The 21,366-nt window shown below is 42.0% G+C and overlaps 1 protein-coding gene across 1 annotated transcript in view; it reads right to left on the bottom strand.

Moving 5' to 3' along the window:
- The window catches only part of cd79b (CD79b molecule, immunoglobulin-associated beta), a 34,115-nt gene extending 14,099 nt beyond the window's left edge, over positions 1–20,016 (bottom strand). The window contains exons 1-2 of the mRNA XM_041173587.1: positions 19,828–20,016; positions 8,670–8,987 (exon numbers count right to left, since the gene is read on the bottom strand). Of these exons, the coding sequence (XP_041029521.1) occupies positions 8,670–8,987; positions 19,828–19,897 (388 nt within the window). The 5' untranslated portion in view covers positions 19,898–20,016. The remainder of the gene's footprint in view (positions 1–8,669; positions 8,988–19,827) is intronic.
- Positions 20,017–21,366: the final 1,350 nt, after the last annotated feature.

Raw genomic sequence — 21,366 nt, 5'->3', positions numbered from 1 at the left:
ATTGGGGATGGAGCAGGAAACACGGCTGCCACTAATTAACGGCCCCTTGAGCACATAAGGAACTCATTAAGGGGCCTGTCAAGTCGCCATTGGAATTTTGAAAGCTTAATTTGGCGAACGTGAACAGTTTGATGCACCCTAGTGCACAGCTGCTGGGTTTGCTGAGGGCCAACCAGACACTTTCTCTTTAATGGTTTATAACTGACTTCTCCTGGATCCCTGAACACCAGTTCCAGTGCTGCTGTGCAATCTAGCCTGCATGACCTCTTGCAACAGCTGTAGATGCTGCCAGCCCTCTTGCCTGTTTACTTCGGCAAAGCAGTGGCAGGCTCCAACATGGCTGCTGCCTGCCCTGGCCACTTGTGCCAGACAGGCAGCGTCTGCTTGCTGGAGGCGTTCGGAGCCACTAATTGGGTGCTAAACTCACCCCCCTGCCCAATTAAGCATTTGCGTATAAAAATAGCATCACAAGAGCATTGCAGCTTGCCATATGGTTGGGATACGGAATTCATTCAGGTGTCGCGTTCCCAACCTCACATTGAAAATCCAGCCGCAGAACCCTGCACAATACTCCAAGTGTGCTCCAGCCAATGTCCGATGTTAGATGAACATAACTTTTCTGCTTCTCAGTTCTATCCCTCTCAAAATGATCTCCTGCAGTGCAGTGCTGGGTTTGTTTCTATTAATGAAGTTAGTAATCTGCTTCACTGTTTTTAGTAGTTTCTACATCAGTACCCCCAGATTCTGTTGTTACTTTATCCCATTTAGACTCTTAATTCAGGTCAGATGAAGAATCAGTGCCGTCCAATTTTTGCCCCCCTTTTCAACTTTAGGTGGCAAAACGAAGGAAAGTCCTGCTGAAGATGTCTCCAATCTCACATTTTAAAATTGGTAACCATCCTTGTTCTATTTTAAGCTGAATTAACATCAAACATTAATACAAATAGACATTACCTAGTGCTCCAGGATAAAGAAGCTACAACAGCCATATCGTTATTTATTTGTCTATTACCAAACCCACCTAATTCCATAATAACAAAAGCAAAGTAATGAGAATGCTGGAAATCTGAAATAAAAACATAAAATGCTGCAAAAACTCAGCAGGTCTGGTAACATCTGTGGAGAGAGAAACAGAGTCAACATTTCGAGTCCGTATGACTTTTCTTCAGAGCTCTGAAGAATTCATATTGGACTTGAGACGTCAGAGCAAGATTCGTCATTGCACAGATTGTACTGTAGACTCAGCTGCTACATTCCAAGCATGTGGAAAAACACAATCTCATCAGTATTCAAAGATCCACTGCACTGTGCAAGTTCTCAACTAAACTGTGACTATAAAACTCTTGTTAAAACACTCAACTTATGCTTAAATAACTTAGGTTAAGACTACAGGGAGTAGTCAATAGACAATGCTCATAGTTTTCTTAACAGTCTCCATCACATCACTGAAAACAAAACCCAACCTTCCTTTGCGCTAACTTGTGATATTATGAGAAGATTTGTTTGGATTGACTGGAGCTTTCTCAAGGGTATGATTAGATATTTTGCATTACTGGGCACAGCTTCTGGACAACTTTACTAAATTCACATCCCTTCACAACAGTCACAATACTTAGCTTAACATCCTGAAACTTCATTCTTTCAAAAGCTTATTTAAAGTTAACTGCACAAGTGTTTGCAGAATAAAGATAGGCATCATGCTAATGCCATATACAAATATAAATCCTGATTCCACTTTGCCCACATATTGTTAAAACAGCAGGTTTGACTGACCTCCGTAGCTCATATATATTGGGACTTTGGCACACAGTAGTGAGGGCTAGGGCAGGGGAGAAGCAGGAACAAGGTGGGAGGTTATAAGGATAGCAATTTCCAACTGGTGGTCACCCATTTTACATTGGAAAATTGGTGGCTGGCACAGGAAAATGAGGTGGTGGATCCTTGCCCCCAACATAGATAATTAATGTCTGGAGATGCAGTTTTCTTGTCTGTTTTGGGCAAAGGTTGTTTATGCAAATTGCCATTTAAGGACCCAAGTTGTAGTTTTGAAATGCAATGTGCAGAGTTTATGCCATGCTTCTATCAAGTAGCATGCAGTCTAACCAGTGCTTCTTAAAGCTCCAGAAAAGAGCCCCCAATTTCTGTTGCTCTTATTTTGGCCGGAACAAGGTACTTAACATTGACAAGGCACTGGGACCAGATGGGATGCATCCAGAATATTGAAGGAAGTGATAGTGGAAATTGCAGGGACACTGGCCATAATCTTTCAGTCTTCACTAGACTCAGGGGAGGTGCCAGAGGACTGGAGAATCGCAAACATTACTCCCTTGTTCAAAAAAGGTTGTAAGGATAAGCCCAGCAATTACAGACCAGTCAATTTAACTTCGATGATGGGGAAGCTTCTAAAACAATTATCCAGGATGGAATTAATAGTCACATGGAAAAATATGGATTGATTGGGAAAAGCCAGTGTGGATTTCTTAAGGGAATTTTGTGTTTAGCTAATTTGCTGGAGTTTTTTGAAACAGTAACAGAGAGGGTTGATGAGGGTAATGCTGTTGATGCATTGTACATGGACTTCCAAAAGGCATTTGATACAGTGCTGCACAACAGACTTGTGAGAAAAGTTATAGCTCATGGAATAAAAGGGACAGTCGCAAAATGGATACAAAATTGGGTGAGTAATAGAAAACAGCGAGTAATGATAAATGGATATTTTCCGGGCTGGAGGAAGGTTTGTAGTGGAATTTCTCATGGATCGGTATTGGGACCCTGGGCATCTTTCATCTTCCCCTGATTTTCGATGAGTATGGGAGGTTTGTCTGCCGAATAGTAATTTTGCGTTGGTTGTGCAGTATGAAATTTGCAAGTTTGGAATGTGCATACATAGTCAGTTCAAGTTGTATTGTGTAGCATGTTGGCTGATGATCTGTGTTGCAGAGTTAGACGATCTTCTCCTAATGTAAGCACCTGGTTTCCAATGGTGCTCTTTGCGGTGTCTGGTGTTAGTTTTGTCTTGATATTGCCATGAATGGTAACCAAGGACAGCTTCTTGTATGTCAGTAGATCTGTGATCCCTAGGCATGTACTATCCACAGTTTAAAACATCTGGGGTGGCTAGAGTGAGTTTTCTTAGCGACACTTGAGTGTAATGTATCCCATAGATGGGATCTCAAAGTCATTGTATGCAGTAAGTTTGGCATTAGTTGATCAAATCATCACTTGCCACTTCTGTGGGTACATTGTAGTGTGCAAAGTAGAAGGATATTTGCATCTACAAGGTATCCAGTTTTGCATATAGATTATGCTGACCCATCTGTGGGCATATTATCTGGTCAGTGGAAAAAGCTTCCGTTGGTACCACTGTACCAATATATTCTTTGATGTTCACTGTGCTAAATGTCAGCTCCCATCGTGTGTCAATGTTCTGGTCATCCTGATTATTTGACTGTATAGCTTGGCTGGACATTTTGTGGATCTTATCTCGATGCTGTTCGGTACATGCCCTTGGTTGTTTGAAATGCTGCACCTGTCTAGCCTCTGGCTTCTCATGACATTGAACCACTTGATTTGGCCTTTGTTCTTTGCACTCATGCTTCCAGTGTCCTCTGGTGCAACATGTCTTGTATAAAGCATTAAAAGCTGGGCATTTTCTAGGTGGGTGTATGAGGCCATATGCCCGCATTGCTTACTAGGCTTGCCTGCATTAGCTATCATGCCAATGATGGACAAACTATGCATAGCCTGTACCATTCTGTCTACCCATTAGTATAGCTTTGCATTTGCATCCATTTTGCAATACAGCTTCCACTGTGCAACCTTTGGGTTATTCCAAGAGGCCTTCTTGGAATGCTTCCATTGGGGTAGATGCTTTCATGAGATCGATTATTGTGTCAGCTAGCTTTGCTGCTGTGAAGTTGCAATCACAACCCTTGTCTCTGTATCTATTTATGAACTGATCAATGGTCTCTGTCGGTTGCAGCCTGAAAGACATGAATTCCAGATGGTGTGGTCTGAAGTTGAGTTTCATTCATAACTGATCTTCGAATGTTGACCATATTTTGTCTGGAATTCGACTGACCTGACATGTTCTGTCTGTGGAGACCTTCATTGCCTGTAGCAGTTTTAATTTTAGTGGCTTGTTTAACTGGTTCGAACATATTGAAGTCCAGAAAATACAGCTTGTCACATTGTTAGAATAAGGTAGATTCAGATAGGAGATCTGTTGCTTTCCAGTTGAGTGTTAGAAATTTTATGGTCACCTTTTGGCTTTTATTCAGGATTTTTAAAGCTATACAGAGTTTTTAGCAGCCATGCAAGTTTCGTCCAGCTGTTTTACAGTTAATTTAGCTCTGAGTTGCAGTACCTTTAGTGGCCACTGTCTTAATTGGTCATAAGTTACTGCTTGACCCCAGTGGTGGTGCTGTTTGAGCTCTTTCTGACTTTTTTCCCAGTGGAAGTGGAAAAAACATGAAACCTTACATGAGGGGACATGTAAGGGAAATTTTTTTTTCTATTTTTAATATTTTTGCACATAGAGCCGATCTCCCTGAAGGCATGCACAAAAGAGCGCACACTGGAATTTAGGAATTCCACTCCCCCCCCCCCAACCCGCACAGGGAGCGCACAGCGCTTCCCTGCGGACATCACGCTTGGCAGACCCTAATTGGCCTGCCCACGTAAAATGGCACCACGCCTCCGACTGGGGGCACTGATCGGAAGCGCGCCCGCCCATCAATTTCCCCCCCAAAGGGGGGAAAATTCAGCCCCATGTTCTGTTCACAAAGCAGTGATTTAGGTGGGAAAATGGCTGCAGGCTTTAGTAATGAGAGAAATTGGTGAAAAAAAGATTTTTTACAGGCTTCTTCTGGATGTTACTGGATGAATTCTTCTTCCCAGTCTAGTCTGCATCATTTTAACTTCCCCAGAAGCAGCAATAATTGACTCTCTCCTGTAAGTTCTGCTTATAGTAAGACTCTGCTATTTAACTTCTGTTCCTACCTAACCATCTCAGCAGATAGACTTTTACTATTTAAGCTCTCCCAGATTTGAATAATCTTATCAGGACTTGATGCCTGCTACCTGGAGCGAGGTGCAATCTCAGAATGAAGGTATGGTATGTTTAGAATCCCTACAAAGCTACAGAATTATATAGATAATTATTTAGATAATATATAGATAATTATTTCACTTCCACACCAGTTCTTTTTGTCTGCTGGATGTGAAAGTGTTGCAACTTGTATTCTGCTCAGTCAACTTTTCAAAACCGTGCTGCCACCCTGCCACCATGTTATGATCTTCTTTGACATAAGACTACCAATGGATCGGTGACATAATAATATGGGTTCTTTATTTGAAGATACGACTATATACTCTTAATTTCACTGGAAGGCTGTGAGGCATAAATCTGACTTGACCACTGTTGCTTGCTGACTACCTACAATTCATAGGACTAATACATCACACCCTGTCGATTTGGTATTGATTGGCAGTAGTTAAAGATAAGTACTCCTAAAGGTACATGCTCATCATATCACAACACAAGGCCATAGGGAAAAAGCGAGGGAGTGGCACTAGGTGAATTACTCTTGCAGAAGGCCAACATAGACAATAGCTGTAATCCTTCTATGATTCTATGACAGTATTAGTATCATTATCAACATTTGTAGTTTCTGTAACATACCAACATGCCTATTATTTTGAAAGCTCTCTATATGAATTAAAGTATTTCTTTTTCCTTTTTATTCAAATTGTCTTACTTGTGGAATCTGCAGGCACAGTTTGGACTTTATTTATCGTCTAAAAGGTTCCTGGTGTGTCCTATGATGGATCTGCACCATGGTTGTAATTTCATCAAAATTTTTCTTTCTTCATCTCAGTGAATTGAAATTAATTGGTAAAAAAATTGAACAAGTTGGATAGTCCTCACCGCCATATTGCTGCCCAAGCAATAAAGGTGAAATTTACCCCCATAATGTTTAAATAAATATTCCCATTAATACAAACACCACAAACCTGCTGGAATTTAATGTCCACCCTGCCCTCCCCACCCCTGGAGGTGAGTTCCAAGGCGAGGCGGGCCATTTGATTGGGCGGTAGGTTGCAGGGTGGGGACCCCGCCACCTCTCTACCCCCCCCCATTTAGGTCCAGGAGAGAAGGCTTATGAGTGGCCTTCCCACCAAATGCCAACTGAAGCCCTTAAGTGGGCAATTAATTCCCACTTCAAGGCCTCACCTCTGGTATTCAACCAACTGTAGGCAGGAGACTCACTCGGCGGGGAGAACGACAAGCAATCCATGCCGGGTTTGCTTGTGGCCTTATGGGATGGGGAATGTCCTCTTTCAAAGGCACTCAGTGCCTGATCAAGGGACCCGACATTGGGGAGGGGGGGAGCGCTAAGAACCAAGCCACTGTCCTTTCCTCCCTTCCCTTGCTGGTGACCTCCTCACCACAATCCTAATCATACATCAACTACCTTTCTCAAGGGATCCCACAATGAACAAGAGACAAGGCCCAAGTGAATTACCAGCAGCAGCCAGGGCCCCCTGTAAGCAGAGCTGATGGCCTCTGATTGGCTGGCAGCTCTCAGTGACAGGATTTCTGTGCTACTGTGGTAATTCCTGAAATGAAATGTCCCCTGTGGCCAGGTTCCTGCTGCCAATTAAGGATTTAATTCTGTTGGGGCTCCCAGAGGTTGTGTCAATGAGGGAGCCGCCAGTTTCACTGGTGGCCATTGGGCCCCTGCTGCCCTCATTAAATTGCACCCACTGAGTTTACTAACAGATCCTGTTGTTGTGCTTTACGCGTTAACTGGGAATGAAAATAATAGCAATATGAATAACTCTTCCCAGTTCTCCAGCCTAACAATGTTTAAAAAAGAGAATGCAATGAATAAAAAAGTCTAAGTCAAAACAAAACCTATAACTTCTGCTTCTTGAGTTGGATTGCCAAAGTTTGTGACGGGTATATGTTTATGAGTTATGAGCTTCACTCACACCAAAGATACTGGGGTAACCACTTGGCTCCCAAATTTCAGTGAATATGAATGGCAGCTATGGGAAGGTCAGTGGTTAGCAGACGTCATGGTGTGGAGAGAGTAGGAAGGAAGTAACAAAGCCAGCCACAGGCAAGGAATGGCAGACCTGCTCAGACAACCCCATTATCTAGGATGTCAATTTTTTGACATACATGTTTTCCAAAATTCTGGGGCTGAAATTTGACTTCATCCGGGATGGTAGCATATCAGCAGTTTGCTATACATCCCATCCAACTTTGCCTCCCAAAAATTTAATTTTGCTCCCAATACATTACAAAGCATCCTCCTTCACCTTTAGGCACTATGTTCTAAGATGGTGTCAGTGACTATGGATCACCATTGGATTGGTCGATGATTATGCCTGGCAATGGTTTGCCATTGCTTTCTGCAGTATGGCTAACCAGGAAACTCCCCCACACTTGCCACCTGCCATCAGGTGTATTGGAAGGGCTTACAGTCTGATTGTCAATTTGTTTGGTCATGTTACGAATGCAACTTCTGTGGACATCAGGTTCTAAAGTGGGGCTTGAACCTGGAGCTTGTGGCTCAAAGGTAGGGACACTACCACTGTTCCACAAAGAATACTATTCCCTTTAGCAAAGATATAAAAACTTTAAGAGTTTAGGAATGGAACCCAACCCTTTTTATTAGAGATTGACACAATTTACCAATCTGCTCATCAGTCCATTTTCTTCTCCTGATATGCATTTAATTACCCCATCAACATAAATATATTGGTGGCTTCAATGACCTACACTGCTGACTTGTCCTTTAACTCTATAAATCTGGATGAAATGATTCTATTTGATGTCTCTTCTTTCTCCCAAGTTTCTCATTTTTCTTTTTTTTTCAAATTTGTATTTTCATACTGAATACTTTGCCTGGATTGTTTTTGGCAGTAATCCCTGTCATTTTTCAGTTTAACTTGCTTTCTTTATGTGTGACCCTTGTATCTGATGTCACCAATGTAAATACGGAGTGATGAAATAGGTGATAGAGAATCTCCAGTGTCCTATCTACATTAGCTTGGCAAAGGAGTAATCTGGGATCAGTACCACATAGAGAAGCAAGTTATATAGAGGGTGGGATTTTCCAGCCCCATCCGCTGCTGGGATCATCCGATCCTGCTAAACGTCAATGGACTTTTAGCTGGGCTGCCAAATCTTCCAGAGCAGTTGCTGCTATGATGAGGCCGTAAAATCTAGGCCAGGGAGCATGCTGGCATGGTACAGGTACTGGACCCTGTATCCAGGAAGCCCAGGACCAGACATGCGTCAGATTCAGGGATTTTACAGATTTTGCATCCTCGGCCTAGCACGTATTTATAATACATAAAATAAATATGAAAAATAAAGAATAAAAGGGCTTTATTCAAATTGCTACCCAGGGCACCAGCTTTGACTGCAGCTGGTTTTCAGCTCCTTCCAGATTTTGGGATGCTGGATATGGGGTCCAGTACCTGTAATCTAATTCGTAAAAATAATAATAATGGCCGCTAGATTCAAAAATGCCAAATTATTAAAAATGTGATCAGGTAATTCTCACATTAAGTTAAAAAAATGTACAGTTCAGTAAAATGCATTTAGATGTTTTTACACGGTATGAAAAGATCTTTGCTGTCGTTTTACTTACGCATTATCACATTAACTTCTGCTCCACACTGGTGATTTGTTTCATTCATTGAAGAAAGGCTGCAGTAGTAAATCCCAGAATGAGCTTCTGTTGCCTTTTCAATATAAAGCCAAGCAGATGTTCCCTTATTCATGGTTATTATTCCGTGGTTTGTCTTTCTTACTTCAATGGGTTCTTTATTAAATTTATACCACTGGACAAAGGGCTGTAGGTCAGCAGCTAAGTTTTCAAAGAGACAGCTCAGTGTTACTTGACTTCCTTGCTTCACAGCTCGATAAGGCACACTGTAGTTAATTTTCAAATCCTTGCACAATCCACCTGTAATTAAAACAGACAAAATATATATGTATATATTTTAAATATCCTATTTTCTGCCTTTCTATTCCAAAAGAAATGGGAAGCAGGGATACAATTGTATAGGCACCAACAGTCCAGTAGCACCTTGTCGAACTTGTTGTTGTCCAACTGTGGCCCAGGTCATTAATGCTATCAGGTGATTTGATCATGGGGAGATCACAACTGATTCTGTCATCACTAATTATTCACAGATGCATACTTTCCAACAAGGTGAACCGAATTGCAGTCAGCTCTGGGAATCCTAGCTGATTTCTCTACTTTCCAATCTATGTCACAGAAGCCATTTGTAGCACATGAACTTACCTCAGACCAGGAATCAAACCAGCATCTTCTGATTCATATGACTTAATGCTGCACAGCGGAGTCAGAGGATTGAATTTTCCTGGTTTTGCGATGGTGGGCTTAGAGTCAGGGGAAGCATGAGGAAAATAGCAGGGACCAGCATCAGGCCAGCTCCCTAACACGTTACCACTGCCAGACTGCTTTCCAAGGGGTGGGCTGGGAAGCAGATCTACTGCCAACTCCATGTAAATGGGCAGCCAATTAACAATGTTAAGGCCCCAGTTAAGGGCAATTGTGCAGACTCATCAGTGTTATGTTGGTGGCAGAGTGGCACCATACCACATATGGAGGTCGCCAGCTCAATGGATGTGGCATGTCACAGAGAGGGGGCGGTACTCATAAAAGGTCGCAATTGAGACCGTTCAAGTGGAGGAGTTTCCTCTCCACCCTGTTGCACCTACTGGTCTAGATCCCAGTTATTTAAAGATTGATGACCAGGCCAGGGTATTAAGGCACCCTGTAGTCTCCGACCTGCCTCAGCAGCATCCACCTCACCCAGTGGGGTTGCTGAAGCTCCAGAGCTGCTGGTCCTCTGATTGGACCAGCAGCATTGAGACCCCACCTGCTATCCTTGGAGGTGGGCCAATTAGGAGACCACCTTTTGGGAGATTGTGATGCTGCACTCTCTACCAGCTAGTGAGGACTTGGGACCCCCATTTGGGTCCTGATGTTAGGGTCCAAAGGGCCATGGGAAAATTCTGTCAAAGTCTCTCTTTAATTCAGCGCATCTGCTTCTATCCAAGGTTGCCAAATGTCCCTATTTTTCCTCCGTCCCAAAGGTTTACCCTTTAAGTTGGCACCATTGAAAGATAAATTCAGTCTATAGTGAAATGTAAAGGAGGTCTTGTGTCACAGTGAGTAGCATCCCTGCTTCTGACCCAGAAAGTCTGGGTTAAAGTCCTGCTTCCTTGATGGCCAAGGAAGGTGAATTTATAACACAGCCAAACAGGTTTTCTATCAACTTGTAAATCCTTCCAATACACCATTGTCCACTTTATGAACAGAATTCACAGCCCTACTATAACAGTTGGAAGCCATTGAATAGCCCATAAAACTCCCCAGGTAAACAAATAGACTCTTCAAAACAGCTGTGTTAACAGGGTCAATTATTTGTAAAATGGTTAGGTAGCCAAGAGGCAATAAAACTCCCCAAGTAAACAAACAGACCTCAGAACTGTCTTAGCAGATGTGAAAACACGAAGGTAATGGGAGAGTTTAAACATTTACACATTTTTATCACGCTAGGCTATCCTTTCAATAGTCTGAAATGTCCTGTACCTTTTTATCCATTAGATGAACTTTTTAACTCATGTGAAGACTTTTCCACATTTACAATGTTGATCTTTTATTTGACAGCTTGCCAGTTGACAGAAGTAACAATCTGGCAAATACATTGTTAATACATTATTAATGTAGTTATATCTCCCACTCACATTACTGTCATGACTCCCCTTAATGAACACAGAAACAACTCATGCTACAGCATTTCATGATGAACAGTAAAAGAGCAAAACTATTTTACTTAACTTCTAAACCCTTCTAGCCTCCAATCGATGGTTTACCACCTCCAAGCAGTCTGTGTAAATCCCAACAGCTGCTAAAGTTCAGCTGCCACACTGAAAATTAGAAAACTTACCTGGGCTGGGCTTTTAACGAGCCGACAATGATGTCAATAGGCACAGGTCTAGTTTCTGCCTGCTCCATTTCCTGCACTATACAAAATGGCACAGGGTGGAAACAGAGGCGGGATTTTCAGCCGCCCCACTCAGTAGCCATTTTTTGCCATCCTACATCTGTTTAGTACCATTTCAGAATCACAAGATCTGGTTTCCACTAGACTCTTTAACCTTGATGCTATAGGTAAGATTGGGAGCTCACTCTGGGCGTCCTGTGAATGAAAATCAATAACCTGCTGCTCTGCAGGCATTCTGATGGTCTACAGGAGGATCATTATTAACTATATATTTGTTCCCATATCTAAATGGTATTTGCTAGGAAATAAAGAAAGCTTAAGTAATTTAAATTGGTATTTGTAGGTGTTTTAGCTTTAATGTTTAAGTTTGATTTGTATTTTTGTATTTCTGTGTTAAGAAAAGGTCCAGGTGAGTTTTAGTTTCACTTTAAAAGGTGCCTGCATTTCTAATGAGAGTTTATGACTCTAAGTGTTGAACCTTCCAGTCAGCGTCCAGGGGCCGGCCCAGCACGTCGATGGCTAAAATGACATGCAATGATATCGGGCGTGTGTCTCAACGTCATCGCGTGTCATTTCGATATTTCGTTCGGCGCTGGAGATAGCTGCGTGCCCCCCGAACTGTCAATGGCCTGTTAAGGCCATTTTAAAAAGTAATTAAACTTGTTAAGAATGCTGCCATGGGCAGGATGAGGTTTCCTGAAGCCTTTATAAAATAATTAAATAAATTTCCCTAACTTCACAAACATGCCCCAGCTCATGTGACACTGTTACATGAGGGGACGTGTTTAAATAAATTTTTGCTTTATTTCTCAATAAGTTTTATTATCCATTCAATCTCCCTGAGGCAGCACTGTGCCTCAGGGTGATTGCTGCACTCTTTCGTGTGCATGCCCCGACTCTCACTTCCGACTCACACCCACCTGCACAGGTAGCACTGAGTGCTACTGGCCCTGTGTTATGCAGGGTGGGCCTTAGTTGGCCTGCCCATGTAAAATGGCAGCGTGCAGCCAATTGTGGGTGACGATCGGCTCCACGCCCGCTCCCATCCAGCCCGCCTGCCATAGGAAAAATTCTCCCCTAAGAGAAGTTAAGTAAACACAGTAGTAGAAAAACTAGGCTGTTGTCTAGCAACAGGGGTCCAGAAAGGCAGTCCCTGCCACAGACACACGCAGAAGAAACAAGAAACAGCAGTTTTAAGTTCAGTCTTTGGAAACAGCTGCCAGACAGAAGCAACCTAGAAGGCTCAGATAGCCAGTTCCAAGCTATAATTGTTTGAAAGCAGCTGCCAGGGAGTCGGTGAAGCAAAGGGGAAGGTAGCCGATCCCAAGCTAAAGAAGAAAGTCTCCAAGAATCCAGGGGACTGGAACAGGAGAAAGTCCCAAGCAGAGCTTCCTGTCAAAGGAAGGACAGGATCCTGGAAAAGGTCCCGCTCTGTGGAAGTGAAAGTAAGGAGCAGAGAGAAAGGTTCCAAGCTTCAAGCTTAAAGAGATAAAGGCTTGTGAAAAGTCAGAAGGTCCAAAGAGGCAACTGAAGGTCTGTAACTCTTTGCTATGGGCATGCAAAGCAGTGGTATACTGGTGACAACTGAATCAGTGAGAAAGAGAGTGCGTGGAGGAAAGCTTGAACACATGTGGTGACCCGTGGGAGAGGAACATCGGAAGGACAGATCAAAACCCTGGAGCTGGACCCTTGAGGATGGCGTCTGACAGAAAGCATCAGTTTGGTGAGTTCTTGGAGAGTGGGGATTGGAAACCCAAATGTGAAAGATAGAGTTCAGTGAGACTGGTTGGCTCATGGTGTGACAAGCGTCTGGTATGGGGGGGTTTGAGGAGAGATCCATAGGTTGAGGTGGTATCTATCACTTGGACTGGGACTTTCCGGCCCCGTCGCGGGTAGGGACCCGCCGCAGGCGAGGTGGCACCCCAGCCAAAAGTCCTTTGACTTGTGGCGGGACCGGAAGATCATGGCGGGGGACGGATGCGAAAAATCCTGCCGTTGCTTTGAGAGTGCGGCGTGTATGACCACAGGTCGCCTATTGGTTTACGTGGACTGTGTACTTCCTGTGAACATTAGAGTATAATGAAGCATTTGTAACCTCTGTTATCCTTACAAATCTGTACATATCTGTAAAGGTATAGTAGTGGGTGAAGGGGTATGGTAATATAGTTCACCTTTTCTTGTTTAATAAATGTTTTATGCTTTTGTTAAAAGTTCATTAGCTGACTCCGGTGACTCTGTTCAGTTGCCCCTCTCCACGTATCTAAACAAACAAATAAAAATTAGGATCAATCAAGCTGGATTTCACCCTGGGCTCAGGCTTGTCCAGTGGTAACCTCAGCTGGGGATCATAACACAGTCTTTAGTGAGAGAGAGCAAAATCAAGAAAAAGAATAATGTTGTCTTCTTTCATGTAATTCCAAGAAATCTGTGATAAAAATGCTTGGACTGACACCTTTGGTTAGATGGTTCTATTATAATGATATAAGGGGCCTAAAATATCAGGACAGAAATAAAATTCCTTTAGGATGCAGCAGAGCAAAGAATTGAATTTTTACTTGTCAAAGAAAAGTTGGATTAAATTGGATTTTCGTGATGAAATTCTGTGGATTGGTGCTGAGTGCTGCACCATTTGAGAAGCATAATTAAAATCTACACTTATGCAGACTATGTACATAAATATCCTAGTTTATCTCCCAACATATTACTCATGGGCCAAAGAATGGGACTTGCGAGCGTTCAGGAATATAGAGAGGACTGTGAAACATTACTGTTGGATTAGGTTTGAGACTCTTCCGGGAGGTGGTCATCTGGGAGTTTGCAATACAGGCAAGGAGAGCAAAGGAGAGGCTACAGCTGGTGTTACATTGCAGGAAACAGTTGTTAAGAACATAAGTTAAGGATTGCTTTAGTTCCCAGTTTGTTAGGCTATAAGTGCATAACTCTCATCGGAGCTGAGAGTGACGATTTTTCAACGCAGTTTTCTGATTCACTCTATTGAATAAAAAAGAACTGGTCAGGATGGAAGGCCACCTCCTAACTGGCCTCAGTAAGGTACCTTAATTTCAAACTCAAAAAAGCATTCCTCTTGTATCACGCCCTCATGGATTTCATTTGGAGTTCAAGGTGAAATTGTAAATGCCACCTTTAGGGAATCTTGGTACTGTGGCTCCATGCACATTAGGAAACGTTCTGGCCCTGCTTCCTTTATTTTAGCCCTTTCCAGTCAGCTGATTTACTGGCAGAACAAACAATGCCCCAGACACAAAAAGAACTTGAGTTCTATGTCTCATTGCAGAAGACCTTTAAAACTTGTGGTGTGCTCAAAAATCTGCAACACTTGCTTCCTCTTTCTGTGCAAATGGACAGGAATCACTGTTTACTGAGCTGTGGTAAAATTAAAGCAACAAATCGTATCTCTTCTAACAGAGTCAAAAAGCTGCAGGAAAGAATTTATTATTTCAGCAATATCAGCTATGCAAAGCAGCATTTGCATCATTTTTTTTTTAACTGCAGCCTCATCCTGATTGCTATAATTGTAACTTCCTCTCTTTGAAATGCTGTGCATAACAGTGTTCTGCCAGAAAAATAATGCCAAATGTTAACAGATAGATATAGGCTTCTGCAACAAAAAGAAATTAGAACAAGTTATTCTTACAGGTGGTTTGGAAGGTGCTGTCAAAATGCCTTGGTGAGTTTGTAGCTGGTACACACTGCAGCCACTGTGCACCGGATCTGGAGGGAATGAATGTTGAATGAATGGTGGATGGAGTGCCAATCAAGTGGGCTGCTTTGTCCTGGATGGTGTAAAACATCTTGAGAGCTGTTGGAGCTGCACTCATCCAGTGGAGAGTATCCCATCACACTCCTGACCTGTGCCTTGTAGATGGTGGAGAGGCTTTGGAGAGTCAGGAGATGAGTTTTCCACCGTGGAATTGCCAGTCTCTAATGCGCTTTAGCTTGTAGCCAAAGTATTTACGTCCCTGATCCAGTTACGTTTCTTGTCAATCGTAATGCCCCCAGGATGCTGATGGTGGCTGACTCAGCAATGCTAATGCCATTAAAGGTCAAGGGGAAGGTGTTAAACTCGATCTTATTGGTGATAGTCATCGCCTGGTACTTGTGTGGTGCAAATGTTACTTGCCACATATCAGCCCAAGCCTGAATGTTGCTCAGGTCCTGCTGCATGTTGGCATAGACTGCTTTTTATCTGAGGAGTGATGAATGGTACTGAGCACTGTGTAATCATCAACAAACATCCTCACTTCTGATTTTATGATGGAAGATAAAGTCATTGATGAAGCAACTGAACATGGTCTGTGACAGTGCCCTGAGGGACTACTGTAACAATGTCCTGGGGCTGAGATGATTTCCCCCCCAAACAGCCACAACTATCTCCCTTAGTGTCAAGTATGGCTCCAACCAGCGAAAGGTTTCCCCCCAATCCTCATTGTATTGAATTTTGCGAGGGCTTCTAGATGCCACACTTGGTTAAATATTACCTTAATGTCAAGGGGAGCCATTTTCACCTCTGGAATTCAGCTCTTTTGGGTCAAAGTTGTAATGAGATGTGGAGCTGACTGATCCTGACGGAACCCAAACTGCTGGTTGGTGAACAGGTTATTGCTGAGTAGGAAGCACTGTCAATGACATCTTCCACCATTCTGTTGATGATTGAGAGTAGACTCGTGTGGTAGTAATTGGCTTGCTTTTGTAGACAGGACATACCTGGGAAATTTTCCATATTTTGAATATATGCCACAGTTGTTGTAGTACTGGAACAGCTTGGCCAGGAGTCTGGCTGGCTCGTACTGGAACACTATAGCTAGGCTGTTGTTGGGGCCCATAGCCGTTGCTGTGTCCAGTGCACTCAGCAGTTTCTTGATATCATGTGCAGTGAATCTAATTGGCTAAAGACAGGCCTCAGTGATGCCGGGTACTTCAGAAGAAAGTTGTGATGGATCATCCACTCAACACTTGCGGCTGAAGTTGAATTGCTGGACTCCACCATCATTGTAGATGGGAATGTTTATGAATCCTCATTCTTCCTTTAAATGTTTAATGGTGCACCACTATTCATGACTGGATATGCCATGATTGCTGAGCTTTGATCTGATCCATTGGTTGTGGGATCGCTTTGCTCTGTCAATCACATGCTGTTTTTGCTGTTTAGCATGCACCTAGTTCTGTTTGGTAGCTTCACATAGTTGGCATCTTATTTTTAGGTATGACTGATGTTCCTGGCAAGCTTTCCTGCACTCCTTATTGAACTAGGGTTGGTGCCCTGACTGGATGGTACATGGTAGAGTCAGAGATATGCCAGACTATGAGGTTACAGGATGTGATAGAATGCAATTCTGCTACTGCCAATGAGCCACAGCACCTCATTAATGCCTAGTTTGCAAGATATCTTCTCTATCTATCCCATTTAGCACAGAGATAGTGCCATGCAACACAATACAGTGTGTCCTCAGTGTGAAGACAGGATTTTGTCTCCACAAGGACTGTGCAGCGATCACACTTACTAATACTGTCATGGACAGATGCATCTGCAACAGGTACATCGGTGAAGATGAGTTCAAGTTTTCTTTCCCCTAAAATTGGTTCTCTCAATACCTGCTGCAGATCCAGGCTGACAGATGTGTCCTTCAGGATTTGGGCAGTTTGGTCAATTGTCATGCTGCTGAGCCGCTCTTGATAATGGACGTTGAAATTTCCCTCCCAAAGTATATCCTGTGCCCTTGCTACCCTCAGTGGTTTTTCCAAGTGGCGTTCAACTTGAAGGAGTACTGATTCAAGAGTTGTTGGAAGGCAGTAGGTGGTAATAGCAGGATGTTTGCCTACCGATGTTTTATCTGATGCCAAGGGACTTTAAGGGTCCAGAGTCAATGCTAAGGACTCCCAGCATCACCTACTCCCAAACCTGTATCACTGTGCTGCTACTTCTGGTCAGTATGTCAAGCCAGTGGGGCAATACAGGGGTGGTGATGGTGGTGTTGGGAACTTGGGCTGAAATGTATGATTTGTCGAGTTTAATTATGTCAAGCTATTCCTTGCCCTGTCTGTGTGTCAAATCTTCCAATTTTGACTCAAGTCCTCAGATGTTACTGAAGAGGGCTTTGTAGGGTTAACTAGGCTGGACATGCTTTTGTCAATGCCAGGTGGTCCAGTTTTTTTTCCAACTTTTTTGTAGCAGTTAGCTACAACTGAGTATCTTGCTGATCATTTTAGAGGACAGTTAAGATTCAATCATAGTGCTGTATCTTTGGATGCACACATAGGTCAAACAGTGTAAGGATGGCAGATTTCCTTTCTGAAAGAATATTGGTAAAGCAGATGAATTTTTACAACAATCCACTAGCTTCATGGCCTTCATCAATGAAACTAACTGCTTACTCCAGATTTATTTATTAATTGAATTTAAATTCCCATGTTGCCACAGTGGGATTTGAACTCATGTCTCCAGAGCATTAGTTCAGGCCTCTCAATTACTGTTCTAAAAATATAACCATTATGCTACCATGCCTGTGATTTAATAGGGCAGTGGCCTGATAGGAACATTCGGCCCCCTGAACCTGCTCCATCATTCAACTAGACCATAGCTAGTTTCCATTTATTTGCATTAGCTCCCTATCCCATGATGTCCTTATCTATCAAGAATCTATCAATACTAGTTCTGAAAGTTTCAATTGTCCCCACATCCACAGCATTCTGAGGGAGTCAATTCCAGATCTCTACCACCCTTTGTGTGAACATGCTTCCTGATTTCCTTTCTAAATGGCCTAGCTCTATTTTTAACATTATGCCCTTCATTTTTGATTCCCCCCATTGGAAATAATATTTCTATATCTGTCCTATTGAATCCTTTTAACATGCTAAGTACTTCAGTCAGACCATTATTTAATCTTCTACACTCATAAGAATTCAAGACAAGTTTATGCAACCTGCCCCCATTAATTGAAACTAAGCCCTGGTGTGTTTCTGAGTCTGGTGGTCTCACAACAAAATATTTATTCAGAATGTGACCACTTCCTAACAGCATTTGTGGTTAGTTAGTCTAGATTAGTCAGTAGGTGGTATAAGTTTGATTCATGGCAGTTCCTGAGGAAGCATTGAGAATCTGTGAGATTCATTATTGATATTAATATTTTAAATCCATGAATACCTCTGTTTCAGGACCTACCAAACCAAAACCAAATTCCTTCTCCTCCTGCGTTACAAAAAAATCCCTCCTCCTTATTGTTCCTTGTGAAAGACAAACCATACTGAGGTGTAGTTATTAACTGATGCTAAGTACACAAAAGACAAGAATTTCAATGGTATCACCTTGCCACAAAATATCCATGATTCTGATCCTAATTCCTATTTGTGGAAAAAATTATGGTCCACCCTTTAATTTTTTCCCTATATGCTAATTTTGTAAAGTTGAAAATCTGGTTGGTGCGGGAACAATACGCCATCTACAGAAAAAAATGTGTATAAAAATGTTTAAGCATGTCAGGCCTCTTTTATGTCCCAGGTTTTTTTTAAAGAGATTAAACTTCAATGGTGGAACCCACTAACATTTTGACTGTTTAATGCTTTGTCCGGTGTCATAACTCAAACTGTGGAGAACTTTACTTAGAGGCCAACATTCCAATCCTGGCATTGAAATCCATTCATATTTAGCTGCACTCTGCATGTTGGGTGTACAATTTCCTTTGTTCTTGGCTGAGCTGCTAATTGGGAGATTTTGTGATGTTGTTCTGCAGAGTGAAAGGGAAAATTGACAACAATATGTCTCTTGTTTTAAAAAAGATCGCTTTCTTGCTCATCACTTATAACTGAATCTTGATTGAGCCTGAAACCCGGATCAACCCACCTTCCAGCTGAAGGAAATTTGGAAGAGATGAGACTGAGAGTGGAGAAATAGAGAGGAGAGTTAGAGTAAAAGTCTCTTGTCCACTTCAGGAAACGAGCTTCCAGGGCAAGGATTTTTTTTTTCTGGAACATTCCTCGCACGAGCAAACAATTGAAAGTGAGTTCCACAGTCCAACAGAAATCCCAGTGTAAAATGCTAAAACATTTAACATGTCTGCTGTTAAAACAAGCATTACATTAAATTATTTTTCAAGGACACAAGTTGATTACAGATGAGCAGTGTAGCAATAACCTCACACTATAAAGCAACAGAAATGGGCACAGCAGGGGTGCAGTTTGCTTAACTATATGTTACTAATTTCTGACATCTTTGAGTGTCAGCTTACAACTCTGGGCTGCTTGCAAATGGCCACAGCCGACATGCACAAAACTGCAAAAATCATTTACCAGTTCAGAAACGTATCACCTCCAGGTTATTCTCCATAAGCAGAGATAATACTAAACCTTAATAATAAAAAAAAGGAACCCATATTTCCTGTTTTTTTTGAGGACAGCATTACATTATATGGTTAAGGCTCTCACCAAACACACAGCTCCAACTTGAATGATTCAATCCCGAGCCAAATACTCAACATTGTGCAATGTCACCTTTCGTGAGTTTAAAAGACCATTGCTTAAGCCATGGTACAGTGTTCCTCAGAGAGCTGTAGATTTCTACTGAATGTCATGCACACAAATCCTTTGATGTAATTCTATAAACAGGTTAGGTATGTTAAACTGGGAAAATACTTACACTAAGATTTGAACTACTCTATGACTTCTCACATCTCGGATCTCAAAGTGTTTCAAGAACAATGAATTACTAGGGCATGAAGTGACAAGCAGGAAAATATAGAAAGAAACACTTACCGGTTGCAATGCTGAGTATAAAAAGCAAAGTGCCTGGTACTGAGCATGATGTGCCAGTAAAGAGAGCCATTGTATGATCAGGGCAGTATTTGCGATGAGAATTTTTTCTGCCTGCAGATATTCACACTATGGCACTGGTTATTTTAACTAAATTATCCTACTCAAGAAACTTCAACCTTGTCCATTGTAGCTTCAGCTCCTATTGGTGAGATGCAATGAATACAGTTGAATGTTATTGCGTGATTTCCTTCGTAATTAATTTTAGCTGAAACAGGAAGAACATAGTCCCCAGTGACAATAGCTAGACAACAGGATGGTTTAGATAAAAAAATTTTAAAACATTTTTTTTGTGTTATCTCCTAATGAAGCTTTCAAAATAATGCTCAACATTTTGGAACCAAGATTTAAACCTTATAAAGTTCAATTTCTAAAATTTAAAAATATTCCATTTCATGCCCTATGGAATAGATTGTAACAACAAGTTGTATTTCTTGTACTTATGTTTTTATTTCTACATTTAAATGTAAATGTGATTTCTGGAGAATGTATACTTTTATCAGTGCTACACTCTGAGATAACCTTACAGAAGTGCATAACATATTGAACAGCATAGAAAAGGTCGTTAGAAAGCTCCTCAAACTAAATCATAACAGTTTGACAAAGGGACACAATTTCAAAATACTAAAAGCAAATTTTAAACTCTTGCACATGAGTTCCTCATACAAAAAATGGCCAACGTGTGAAATTGGTTTCCTTCTGGGTAAGGTGATTGGAGTGAGAATGAACACATAGATTCCATTTAAATAGCATTTCTCAGGGCCTCATAATGAGTCAAAGTGCTTCACATCTAAATGAGTACTTTTCAAGTGTATCACTATTATAGCATGGCAGCCAATTTGCACACAGCGAGATCTGACACTCAGCAATAAAATAAATCACCAGATATTTAATTAATGGCATTAGTTGAGTGATAAACGCTGGCCAGGACACTGGAAGAAATCCCCTGCTTCTCTTCAAGTAGTGAAACTCTATGACCAAAGATGAATTGAGGGAGAAGAGTGCAAGAGGGAAAGAGTCAGAGAATGAAAGATATGCCCAGGCATGAGGAGGTTACAGACCTAGGAAGTGATGAAGCCATGGAAGGACTTGTATATGAGGATAAGGTTTTGAATTCAATATATTAAGGGATGAGGAGCCAGTAACGGTTGGTAGGAAATGGTAGGGGACGCTGGGCTTGATAAAACATAGGATGAGGGTAGTGGGCTTCCAGATGGAGCAGATTCCTAGCAGTCATGCAGGAAGTAAATCTGACCTGGGAAACGTTGAAGAATGGCACAACATGGGAGAAACCAAGTCTCAAAGCTTTTGGATTCTGCGCTGGAGACTTTGGTGAAGGAGGTTGAAAGGAGAGATAAAAGCAAAATACTGTGGATGCTGGAAATCTAGAACAAAAACAAAAAATACCTGGAAAAACTCAGCAGATCTGACAGCACCTGCGGAGTGGGATACAGTTGACGCTTCGAGTCCGTTTGACCCTTC

Source organism: Carcharodon carcharias, chromosome 23, assembly GCF_017639515.1.
Source record: "Carcharodon carcharias isolate sCarCar2 chromosome 23, sCarCar2.pri, whole genome shotgun sequence".
Taxonomy (NCBI): domain Eukaryota; kingdom Metazoa; phylum Chordata; class Chondrichthyes; order Lamniformes; family Lamnidae; genus Carcharodon; species Carcharodon carcharias.
Note: the sequence above shows the minus strand (reverse complement) of the source record. Positions and strands in the feature narration are given on the sequence as shown.